This window comes from Cherax quadricarinatus, chromosome 68 (assembly GCF_038502225.1).
Source record: "Cherax quadricarinatus isolate ZL_2023a chromosome 68, ASM3850222v1, whole genome shotgun sequence".
Classification (NCBI taxonomy): domain Eukaryota; kingdom Metazoa; phylum Arthropoda; class Malacostraca; order Decapoda; family Parastacidae; genus Cherax; species Cherax quadricarinatus.
Genome location: NC_091359.1, coordinates 18,236,319 through 18,250,097, shown reverse-complemented (window position 1 = coordinate 18,250,097; position 13,779 = coordinate 18,236,319). Strand labels below are relative to the sequence as shown.

The 13,779-nt window shown below is 39.5% G+C and overlaps 1 protein-coding gene across 2 annotated transcripts in view; it reads right to left on the bottom strand.

The window, feature by feature from the left end:
- Keap1 (kelch like ECH associated protein 1) overlaps positions 1–13,779 on the bottom strand; it is a 97,996-nt gene that overhangs the window by 26,896 nt on the left and 57,321 nt on the right. For both annotated transcript variants that reach the window (XM_070099737.1, XM_070099738.1), the window contains one exon: positions 818–984. In XM_070099737.1, coding sequence (XP_069955838.1) covers positions 818–984 — 167 coding nt within the window. The remainder of the gene's footprint in view (positions 1–817; positions 985–13,779) is intronic.

The window sequence follows — 13,779 nt, the reverse complement described above, 5'->3', positions numbered from 1 at the left end:
CCATTCTATCAAATGAGACCAAGAAAATGAGAATACAATCATAAATACTATACGAAAATAGACCACAAAGTCGGCATTTTAATTAAAAAAACGGTCATTTTTTTTTATTATGCACTGTGTGCTCCAGGATTTTTTTTATATGGTGCACACTGACCACACAGACCCATTCTCTCACATGTGGGCCTACCAGCTTTCTCCTGCTTGATTTGAAGCCGCTAGAATTTATGAGTATATATACATCAAACACTGTACCTCGTAAGACGTATATATACGGCCACGACAGTGAAAGGGTTAATAGTAACTTGTATACTAGCACACTGCTACTAATGAGTTAAACAAAATAAATGAACATTTATGAATAGGGAGGCTCCATGACACCCCCCTTTCTGCAGGCTACATAGCCTACAGTGGAAATGTTAAATACTCTCCAAAACACAGGCCTGTGCATACTAGGACTTAACAAATAAACATGAGAGCACTTAAATACAAACACCTATGGTATACACTAAAAAACTTACCTAAGTTACCTACTCAAAGTAACACCAACCCATGACTACTTCACCCAGCCGCATTCCTACATGTACTAAACTAAAAACACCTCTCATCTGCTCCTGTTCTGGCCACTGCCTGACTGACATGAATAAAACTCCTTCACTTTCAGGGATTAATACACATCCGCTTTCAGTATACTACACGGAAAATGACATATATGGAGCGTTATTTTATATATAAATATTTTAATACAATACTGCGTAATACATACACACAACATATATCTCGACCTGCTTCATATTAACAGTGCCAGGAAGGTACCAACCTTGCAACAGGTAATCTGGAGAGCTGGGTCCACTGACACTCCTCCACATCATAGCACTCAAGGGTGTCCAAACTTTGGCGGTTGGAATAACCCCCAACAAGGTAAATGACACAGGGAGCATTAGGGGTTCTTTCCTTTTGACATGGAGGTTTATGCAATGTTAAATCCTGTAGTAGTGTAAAAATTCAATATTGTTATAAAAATAATTCAGGGTGACGAGTGATAAATAAGAAAATAAGAGTTGCTTTTCATGTTGTTACATTAATATTTACACATCATTGTAACAGAGCAATTCACTAATTATTCTCACACCTAAATTTTATAAATTTTAAGTACTACAGTAGGGCCCCACTTATATGGTAGGTTGGGTTCCAGGCTACCGCTGAAAAGCGGACATCACCGGAAAGCAGAACGTCATTTTTTTCCACTTGTTATCTGGCACTTGTATGCAATTACAAGTTTACACTAACATATACTGTATTAGGCTAACAGTAGAACTTTTTTTTTTTTTTTCAACAAGTCGGCCGTCTCCCACCGAGGCAGGGTGACCCAAAAAAGAAAGAAAATCCCCAAAAAGAATATACTTTCATCATCATTAACATATTATCACTGTTTTTGCAGAGGTGCTCAGAATACAACAGTTTAGAAGCATACACATATAAAGATACACAACATATCCCTCCAAACTGCCAATATCCCAAACCCCTCCTTTAAAGTGCAGGCATTGTACTTCCCATTTCCAGGACTCAAGTCCGACTATATGAAAATAACTGGTTTCCCTGAATCCCTTCACTAAATATTACCCTGCTCACACTCCAACAGATCGTCAGGTCCCAAGTACCATTCGTCTCCATTCACTCCTATCTAACACGCTCACGCACGCTTGCTGAAAGTCCAAGCCCCTTGCCCACAAAACCTCCTTTACCCCTCTCTCTCCAACCCTTTCGAGGACGACCCCTACCCCACCTTCCTTCCCCTATAGATTTATATGCTTTCCATGTCATTCTACTTTGATCCATTCTCTCTAAATGACCAAACCACCTCAACAACCCCTCTTCTGCCCTCTGACTAATACTTTTATTAACTCCACACCTTTTCCTAATTTCCACACTCCGAATTTTCTGCATAATATTTACACCGCACATTGCCCTTAAACAGGACATCTCCACTGTCTCCAACCATCTCCTTGCTGCTGCATTTACCACCCAAGCTTCACACCCATATAAGAGTGTTGGTACTACTATACTTTCATACATTCCCTTCTTTGCCTCCATAGATAACGTTTTTTGACTCCACATATACCTCAACGCACCACTCGCCTTTTTTCCCTCATCAATTCTATGATTAACCTCATCCTTCATAAATCCATCCGCCGACACGTCAACTCCCAAGTATCTGAAAACATTCACTTCTTCCATACTCCTCCTCTCCAATTTGATATCCAATTTTTCTTTATCTAAATCATTTGATACCCTCATCACCTTACTCTTTTCTATGTTCACTTTCAACTTTCTACCTTTACACACATTCCCAAACTCATCCACTAACCTTTGCAATTTTTCTTTAGAATCTCCCATAAGCACAGTATCATCAGCAAAAAGAACTGTCAATTCCCATTTTGAATTTGATTCCCCAAAATTTAATCCCACCCCTCTCCCAAACACCCTAGCATTTACTTCCTTTACAACCCCATCTATAAATATATTAAACAACCATGGTGACATTACACATCCCTGTCTAAGACCTACTTTTACTGGGAAGTTGTCTCCCTCTCTTCTACATACCCTAATCTGAGCCTCATTATCCTCATAAAAACTCTTTACAGCATTTAATAACTTACCACCTGTTCCATATACTTGCAACATCTGCCACATTGCTCCTCTATCCACTCTATCATATGCCTTTTCTAAATCCATAAATGCAATAAAAACTTCCCTACCTTTATCTAAATACTGTTCACATATATGCTTCAATGTAAACACTTGATCTACACATCCCCTAACCACTCTGAAACCTCCTTGCTCATCCGCAATCCTACATTCTGTCTTACCTCTAATTCTTTCAATTATAACCCTACCGTACACTTTTCCTGGTATACTCAGTAAACTTATTCCTCTATAATTTTTACAGTCTCTTTTGTCCCCTTTCCCTTTATATAAAGGGACTATGCATGCTCTCCGCCAATCCCTAGGTACCTTCCCCTCTTTCACACATTTATTAAACAAAAGTACCAACCACTCCAACACTATATCCCCCCTGCTTTTAACATTTCTGTCATGATCTCATCAGTTCCAGCTGCTTTACCCCCTTTCATATTACGTAATGCCTCATGTACCTCCCCCACACTTACATTCTGCTCTTCTTCACTCCTAAAAGATGGTATACCTCCCTGACCAGTGCATGAAATTACTGCCTCTTTCTTCCTTAACATTTAAAAGTTCCTCAAAATATTCTCCCCATCTACTAACTCCCCTACTCTGTTTTTAACTGACAAATCCATACTTTCCCTAGGCTTTCTTAACTTGTTTAACTCACTACAAATTGTTTTCTTATTTTCATTAAAATTTCTTGACAGTGCCTCTCCCACTATCATCTGCTCTCCTTTTGCACTCTCTCACCATTCTCTTTACCTTTCTTTTACTCTCCATATATTCTGCTCTTCTTATAACACTTCTGCTTTGTAAAAACCTCTCATAAGCTACCTTTTTCTCTTTTATCACACCCTTTACTTCATCATTCCACCAATCACTCCTCTTTCCTCCTGCCCCCACCCTCCTATAACCACAAACTTCTGCCCCACAATTTAATACTGCATTTTTAAAACTATTCCAACCCTCTTCAACCCCCCCACTACTCATCTTTGCACTAGCCCACCTTTCTGCCAATAGTCGCTTATATCTCACCCGAACTTCCTCCTCCCTTAGTTTATACACTTTCACCTCTCTCTTACTTGTTGTTGCCACCTTCCTCTTTTCCCATCTACCTCTTACTCTAACTGTAGCTACAACTAAATAATGATCCGATATATCAGTTGCCCCTCTATAAACATGTACATCCTGGAGCCTACCCATCAACCTTTTATCCACCAATACATAATCTAATAAACTACTTTCATTACGTGCTACATCATACCTTGTATATTTATTTATCCTCTTTTTCATAAAATATGCATTACTTATTACCAAATCTCTTTCTACACATAGCTCAATTAAAGGCTCCCTATTTACATTTACCCTTGGCACCCCAAATTTACCTACTACTCCCTCCATAACATTTTTACCCACTTTAGCATTGAAATCCCCAACCACCATTACTCTCACACTTGATTCAAAACTCCCCACGCATTCACTCAACATTTCCCAAAATCTCTCTCTCTCTCTCTCCTGTACACTTCTCTCTTCTCCAGGTGCATACACGCTTATTATAACCCACTTTTCACATCCAATCTTCATTTTACTCCACATAATCCTTGAATTAATATATTTATAGTCCCTCTTTTCCTGCCATAGCTTATCCTTCAACATTATTGCTACTCCTTCTTTAGCTCTAACTCTATTTGAAACCCCTGACCTAATCCCATTTATTCCTCTCCATTGAAACTCTCTCACCCCCTTCAGCTTTGTTTTGCTTAAAGCCAGGACATCCAGCTTCTTCTCATTCATAACATCCACAATCATCTCTTTCTTATCATTTGCACAACATCCACACACATTCAGACTTCCCACTTTGACAATTTTCTTCTTATTCTTTTTAGTAATCTTTACAGGAAAAGGGTTACTAGCCCATTGTTCCCGGCATTTTAACATTAAAATGGTATAAAATACCGACAGGTTGTTAGGTAAGACACACATGCAACAGTTAGGTATCTTTATTTCTTAACGTTTTGCCTACACAGTAGGCTTCTTCAGTCGAGTACAGAAAAGTTGATAGAAGCAGAAGAGACTTGAAGACGATGTAATTAGTCCATCACCCTTAAAGTTTTGAGCTGGATTTGAGAGGGACCTGACCTCCCAACATCTGTGTTCTACTAGTGACCTACGTCTCACCTCCTGGCGCTATATAAGGCTCCATCCTGTCACTTCAACTCCATATTGTTTCAGACTATGGAACAATGCTCTTCTCCAGACTGAGGGATTGACCACCTCAAAACTTTAAGGGTGATGGACTGATTACATCGTCTTCAAGTCTTCTGCTTCTATCAACTTTTCTGTACTCGACTGAAGAAGCCTACTGTGTAGGCGAAACGTTTCGAAATAAAGATACCTAACTGTTGCATATGTGTCTTACCTAACATCCCAGCATTTTAGTTGACTTTTACAACATGCATGGCTTACAGAGGAAAGATTCTTATTCCACTTCCCCATGGATATAAAAGGAAAAGTAATAAGATCAAGAACTATTAAGATAAAATCAAAGAAAACTCAGATGAGTGTGTATAAATAAATGTGTACATGTATGTGTAGTGTGACCTAAGTGTAAGTAGAAGTAGCAAGACATACCTGTAATCTTGAATATTTATGAGACAGACAAAAGACATCAGCAATCCTACCATCATGTAAAACAATTACAGGCTTTCGTTTTACACTCACTTGGCAGGACAGTAGTACCTCCCTGGGTGGTTGCTGTCTACCAACCTACTACCATTAAAAAACAATAAGAAGTAAAATACATACACAGTACACTTATTATTTACCTTAAAATATTTTTTCTTAATGCAGGGTGAGAGGTGAGTAGTATTTATTTGTAGGAAGTCAGGTGTAGATATCCCATACGTGTAGGCAGCCCTCCCAAACATAATATACGATATTTACGCGGCCCAGAGCGATATTATTACATACCTTGTTCACTGAGTTTAATCATTTCTAACAACTACCTTTAGATGCCATCATAAATGAGGGGAGAAGTAATGAGAAGTCATGCCAAGAACTGTAAACAAAACTGAATGTGTTAACCTTTTCAGGGTTTCGGCCGTACTAGTATGGCTTACGCACCAGGGTTTTTGATGTACTAGTACGCCTAAATTCTAGCGCCCTCAAATCTAGTGAAAGAAAGCTGGTAGGCCTACATATGAAAGAATGTGTCTACGTGGTCAGTATACGCAGTATAAAAAAAAATCCTGCAGCACACAGTGCGTAATGAAAAAAAACTGACTGTTTTTGGATTAAAACAGCGACTTTGCACAGTATTTTCGTATGGTATTTATTGTTGTATTCTAGTTTTCCTGGTCTCATTCTATAGAATGGAAAACATATTACAGAAATTGAGATGATTTTGACTGATTTTACAATGAAAAGTACTTTGAAATTGAGCTCAAAGTAGCAGAAATGTTCGATTTTTACCAAAATTCAAAAGTAAACAAATCATGCTAAGCGTCCAATACACATCAACTGGCGAGTCTAATATTCTTTCACAAGTGCGCCGATATTATTTATACCATTTTTTACACTAATGCAGTAGTCTGCATAACAGTAAATCTTCTATTTTTTGCGAGAATAAAAATTCAAAGTGAAAAGCAAAAGAATGTAAGAGGGGCATTGAGACATGACTAATGAACAGAGGAAATGTCATTTTAGTGCCAGGAAAGTCTTTCTTGTTTATTCTGGACCCTATTTGGAAATTGGCATCTTTTGAAATTTGTGTGAAATTGGCAAAATTGCTAAATTCTGACCACTGTATTGGATAGTTGAAACCGGTAAATGGGTGGTTTCCTGCACTCATTCAATAGAAAAAATGGAGTTCTAGCGAAATATTCATGATTTTTGTCAACTAGTACAGTGGAATTGGCCGAAAATAGGGCTCAAAGTGGGCAAAATCGCCGATGCGTAAACATCATCGAGACCGCTAACTTCGCGAGAGCATAATTCCGTAAGTTTTCCATCAAATTTCATAATTTTGGTGTCATTATGATCGGGAAAAGATTATCTATCTTTTCATAAGAAAAAATAATTTTTTTTTTTTTTTTAAATTTGGCGACCCTGAGAACAAGTCTCTGAGAGGGCCTGTTGACCCTGAAAGGGTTAAGGGGAGTCACTGGGTTAAAGGTAGATTGATACACATTTTCTCTAATGCTGAACCAGAGAATGATTTTTTTTTCCCTCCGCCCAGCTACCACACTACATGTTTATGTGAAATTTATTGTACTGTGGGTGTATCATGTTTATATGCTATGTAACATGTTTCTTACATAATTTTGAAGAAAATATCATAGGTGGACTAATGAAAATGTCTATATTAACATAAAATAAGACATTTAACATGCCCAAGAGTGATTATTGTACTATGTATTGGTATTATTGATAGGTAGTAGGCTGGTAGATAGCAAATGCCCAGGGAGGTAGTACCATCCTGCCTGTAATTGTTTTACATGATGGTAGGATTGCTGGTGTCCTTTTTGCTGTCTCATAAACATGCAAGATTTCAGGTACGTCTTGCTACTTCTACTTACACTGAGGTCACACTACACATGCATGTACACATTTATGTATACACACTCATCTGAGTTTTCTTTGATTTTATCTTAATAGTTCTTGTTCTTATTACCTTTCCTTTCATATCCATGGGGAAGTGGAATAAGAATATTTCCTCCGTAAGCTATGCATGCCATAAAAGTCAACTAAGATGCCAGGAGCAATGGGCTAGTAACCCCTTTTCCCATATAACTTACTAAAAAGAAAAATTGAAAAAAAAAAAGGAAACCGTCAGAGTGGGATGTTTGAATGTGCGTGCATGTAGCCAGAATAAGAAAGAGATGCTTGTGGATGTTATGAATGAAAAGAAGCTGGATGTCCTGGCTCTAAGTGAAACAAAGCTGAAAAGGGTAGGAGAGTTTCCATGGGAAGAAATAAATGGGATTAAATCGGGGGTTTCTAATGGAGTTAGAGCTAAGGTAGGAGTAGGAATAGTGTTCAAGGATAAGTTTTGGGAGGAAAAGAAGGAATATAAATGTATAAATTCAAGGATTATATGGAGTAAACTAAAGGCTGGATATGAAAAGTGGGTTATAGTAAGTGTTTATGCACCTGCAGAAGAGGGAAGTGTAGAGAGAGAGAGATTTTTTGGAAATCTTGAGTGAGTGCATGGGGTAATTTGAACCAAGAGAGAATACTTGTGGTTGGGGGTCTCAATGCTAAAGTGGGTAAAAATGTTGTAGAGATAGTAGTAGGGATTTTGGGGTGCCAGGGGTAAATAAAATGGGGAGCCATTAAGAGGTTTGGTAATAAGTAATACATATTTTATGAAAAAGAGGATAAATAAGTATACAAGATATGATATAGCACATAATGAAAGTAGTTTGTTAGATTACGTACTGGTGGATAAAAGATTGATGGGTAGTCTTCAGGATGTACATGTTCATAGAGGGGGCAACAGATATATTGGATCATTATCTAGTTGTAGCTACAGTTTGAGTAAGAGGTAGATGAGACAAAAGGAAAATAGCAACAGTACGTAAGACAGAGGTGAAAGTTTATAAACTAAGGGAGGAGGAAGTTAGGGTGAGATATAAGCAACTATTATTTTTTTATTATCACACTGGCCGATTCCCACCAAGGCAGGGTGGCCCGAAAAAGAAAAACTTTCACCATCATTCACTCCATCACTGTCTTGCCAGAAGGGTGCTTTACACTACAGTTTTTAAACTGCAACATTAACACCCCTCCTTCAGAGTGCAGGCACTGTACTTCCCATCTCCAGGACTCAAGTCCGGCCTGCCGGTTTCCCTGAACCCCTTCATAAATGTTACTTTGCTCACACTCCAACAGCACGTCAAGTATTAAAAACCATTCGTCTCCATTCACTCCTATCAAACACGCTCACGCATACCTGCTGGAAGTCCAAGCCCCTCGCACACAAAACCTCCTTTACCCCCTCTCTCCAACCTTTCCTAGGCCGACCCCTACCCCGCCTTCCTTCCACTACAGACGGATACACTCTTGAAGTCACTCTGTTTCGCTCAATTCTCTCTACATGTCCGAACCACCTCAACAACCCTTCCTCAGCCCTCTGGACAACAGTTTTGGTAATCCCGCACCTCCTCCTAACTTCCAAACTACGAATTCTCTGCATTATATTCACACCACACATTGCCCTCAGACATGACATCTCCACTGCCTCCAGCCTTCTCCTCGCTGCAACATTCATCACCCATGCTTCACACCCATATAAGAGCGTTGGTAAAACTATACTCTCATACATTCCCCTCTTTGCCTCCAAGGACAAAGTTCTTTGTCTCCACAGACTCCTAAGTGCACCACTCACTCTTTTTCCCTCATCAATTCTATGATTCACCTCATCTTTCATAGACCCATCTGCTGACACGTCCACTCCCAAATATCTGAATACATTCACCTCCTCCATACTCTCTCCCTCCAATCTGATATTCAATCTTTCATCACCTAATCTTTTTGTTATCCTCATAACCTTACTCTTTCCTGTATTCACCTTTAATTTTCTTCTTTTGCACACCCTACCAAATTCATCCACCAATCTCTGCAACTTCTCTTCAGAATCTCCCAAGAGCACAGTGTCATCAGCAAAGAGCAGCTGTGACAACTCCCACTTTGTGTGTGATTCTTTATCTTTTAACTCCACGCCTCTTGTCAAGACCCTCGCATTTACTTCTCTTACAACCCCATCTATAAATATATTAAACAACCACGGTGACATCACACATCCTTGTCTAAGGCCTACTTTTACTGGGAAATAATTTCCCTCTTTCCTACATACTCTAACTTGAGCCTCACTATCCTCGTAAAAACTCTTCACTGCTTTCAGTAACCTACCTCCTACACCATACACTTACAACATCTGCCACATTGCCCCCCTATCCACCCTGTCATACGCCTTTTCCAAATCCATAAATGCCACAAAGACCTCTTTAACCTTATCTAAATACTGTTCACTTATATGTTTCACTGTAAACACCTGGTCCACACACCCCCTACCTTTCCTAAAGCCTCCTTGTTCATCTGCTATCCTATTCTCCGTCTTACTCTTAATTCTTTCAATAATAACTCTACCATACACTTTACCAGGTATACTCAGCAGACTTATCCCCCTATAATTTTTGCACTCGCTTTTATCCCCTTTGCCTTTATACAAAGGAACTATGCATGCTCTCTGCCAATCCCTAGGTACCTTACCCTCTTCCATACATTTATTAAATAATTGCACCAACCACTCCAAAACTATATCCCCACCTGCTTTTAACATTTCTATCTTTATCCCATCAATCCCGGCTGCCTTACCCCCTTTCATTTTACCTACTGCCTCACGAACTTCCCCCACACTCACAACTGGCTCTTCCTCACTCCTACAAGATGTTATTCCTCCTTGTCCTATACACGAAATCACAGCTTCCCTATCTTCATCAACATTTAACAATTCCTCAAAATATTCCCTCCATCTTCCCAATACCTCTAATTCTCCATTTAATAACTCTCTTCTCCTATTTTTAACTGACAAATCCATTTGTTCTCTAGGCTTTCTTAACTTGTTAATCTCACTCCAAAACTTTTTCTTATTCTCAACAAAATTTGTTGATAACATCTCGCCCACTCTCTCATTTGCTCTCTTTTTACATTGCTTCACCACTCTCTTAACCTCTCTCTTTTTCTTCATATACTCTTCCCTCCTTGCATCACTTCTACTTTGTAAAAACTTCTCATATGCTAACTTTTTCTCCCTTACTACTCTCTTTACATCATCATTCCACCAATCGCTCCTCTTCCCTCCCGCACCCACTTTCCTGTAACCACAAACTTCTGCTGAACACTAACACTACATTTTTAAACCTACCCCATACCTCTTCGACCCCATTGCCTATGCTCTCATTAGCCCATCTATCCTCCAATAGCTGTTTATATCTTACCCTAACTGCCTCCTCTTTTAGTTTATAAACCTTCACCTCTCTCTTCCCTGATGCTTCTATTCTCCTTGTATCCCATCTACCTTTTACTCTCAGTGTAGCTACAACTAGAAAGTGATCTGATATATCTGTGGCCCCTCTATAAATATGTACATCCTGAAGTCTACTCAACAGTCTTTTATCTACCAATACATAATCCAACAAACTACTGTCATTTCGCCCTACATCATATCTTGTATACTTATTTATCCTCTTTTTCTTAAAATATGTATTACCTATAACTAAACCCCTTTCTATACAAAGTTCAATCAAAGGGCTCCCATTATCATTTACACCTGGCACCCCAAACTTGCCTACCACACCCTCTCTAAAAGTTTCTCCTACTTTAGCATTCAGGTCCCCTACCACAATTACTCTCTCACTTGGTTCAAAGGCTCCTATACATTCACTTAACATCTCCCAAAAAATCTCTCTCTCCTCTGCATTCCTCTCTTCTCCAGGTGCATACACACTTATTATGACCCACTTCTCGCATCCAACCTTTACTTTAATCCACATAATTCTTGAATTTACACATTCATATTCTCTTTTCTCCTTCCATAACTGATCATTTAACATTACTGCTACCCCTTCCTTTGCTCTAACTCTCTCAGCTGCTCCAGATTTAATCCCATTTATTTCCCCCCACTGAAACTCTCCTACCCCCTTAAGCTTTGTTTCACTTAGGGCCAGGACATCCAACTTCTTTTCATTCATAACATCAGCAATCATCTGTTTCTTGTCATCCGCACTACATCCACGCACATTTAAGCATCCCAGTTTTAGAAAGTTTTTCTTCTTCTCTTTTTTAGTAAGTGTCTACAGGAGAAGGGGTTACTAGCCCATTGCTCCCGGCATTTTAGTCGCCTCATACGACACGCATGGCTTACGGAGGAAAGATTCTTTTCCACTTCCCCATGGACAATAGAAGAAATAAAGAAGAACAAGAGCTATTTAGAAAAAGGAGAAAAACCTAGATGTATGTATATATATATGCATGTGCGTGTCTGTGAAGTGTGACCAAAGTGTAAGTTGGAGTAGCAAGATATCCCTGTTATCTAGCGTGTTTATGAGACAGAAAAAGAAACCAGCAATCCTACCATCATGCAAAACAGTTACAGGTTTCTGTTTCACAGTCATCTGGCAGGACGGTAGTACTTCCCTGGGTGGTTGCTGTCTACCAACCTACTACCTATTGGCAACTATTGGCAGAAAAGTGGGCTAGTGTAAGTATGGGTAGTGAGGGGTTGAAGAGGGATGGGATAGTTTTAAAAATGCATTATTAGAATGTGGGGCAGAAGTTTATAGCTATAGAAGGGTAAGAGGAGTGTTTGGTGGAATGACGAGGTAAAGGGTGCTATAAGAGAAAAAGGTAGCTTATGCGAGGTTTTTACAAAGTGGAAGTGATATAAGGGCTGAGTATATGGAGAGTAAAAGAAAGGTGAAGAAAGTGGTGAGGGAGTGCAAAAGGAGAGCAAATGATACAGTGGGAGAGGCACTGTCAAGAAATTTTGCTGAGAATAAGAAAAAATTTTGGAGTGAGATGAACAAGTTAAGAAAGCCTAGGAAGCAAATGGATTTGTCAGTTAAAAACAGAGTTAGTAGATGGAGAGCTGGAGATACTGGGTAGATGGCGGGAATATTTGGAACTTATAAATGTCGATGAACAGAGGGAGGCAGTAAATTCATGCACTGACCAGGGAGGTATAACATCTTTTATTTTTTTTTTTATTATCACACTGGTCGATTCCCACCAAGGCAGGGTGGCCTGAAAAAGAAAAACTTTCACCATCATTCACTCCATCACTGTCTTGCCAGAAGGGTGCTTTACACTACGGTTTTTAAACTGCAACATTAACACCCCTCCTTCAGAGTGCAGGCACTGTACTTCCCATCTCCAGGACTCAAGTCCAGCCTGCCGGTTTCCCTGAACCCCTTCATAAATGTTACTTTGCTCACACTCCAACAGCACGTCAAGTACTAAAAACCATTCGTCTCCATTCACTCCTATCAAACACGCTCACGCACGCCTGCTGGAAGTCCAAGCCCCTCGCACACAAAACCTCCTTTACCCCCTCCCTCCAACCTTTCCTAGGCCGACCCCTACCCCGCCTTCCTTCCACTACAGACTGATACACTCTTGAAGTCATTCTGTTTCGCTCCATTCTCTCTACATGTCCGAACAACCTCAACAACCCTTCCTCAGCCCTCTGGACAACAGTTTTGGTAATCCCACACATCTTTTAGATGTTAAAAGCAGGGGGGGGGGGGATAGTGTTGGAGTGGTTGGTATTTTTGTTTAAGTGTATGAAAGAGGAGAAAGTACATGGGGATTGGCAGAGAGCATGTATAGTTCCTTTATATAAAGGGAAGGGGGACAAAAGAAATTGTAAAAATTACAGGGAAATAAGTTTACTGAGTATACCAGGTAAAGTGTATGGTAGGGTTATTATTGAAAGAATTAGAGGTAAGACAGAGGGTAGGATTGCAGATGAACGAGGCTTTAGAATGGGCAGGGGATGTGTAGATCAAGTGTTTACACTGAAGCATACATCTGAACAGTATTTAGATAAAGGTAAGGAAGTTCTCATTGCATTTATGGATTTAGAAAAGGCATATGATAGTGGGTAGGGGAGCAATGTGGCAGATGTTGCAAGTGTGTGGAATAGGTAGTAAGTTACTAAATGCTGTAAAGAGTTTTTGTGAAGGTAGTGAGGCTCAGGTTAAGGTGTGTAGGGGAGAGAGAGATTACTTCCCAGTAAAAGTAGGTCTTAGACAGGGATGTGTAATGTCACCATGGTTGGTTAACATATTTATAGATGGACTTGTAAAAGTAAATGCTAGGGTGTTGGGGAGAGGGGTGGGATTAAATTATGGGGAATCAAATACAAAATGGGAGTTGACAGTTACTTTTGGCTGAGGATACTGTGCTTTTGGGAGATTCTAAAGAAAAGTTGCAAAGGTTAGTTGACGAGTTTGGGAAGGTGTGTAAAGGCAGAAAATTGAAAGTGAACACAGAAAAGAGTAAGATGATGAGGGTATCAAACAACTTAGATAA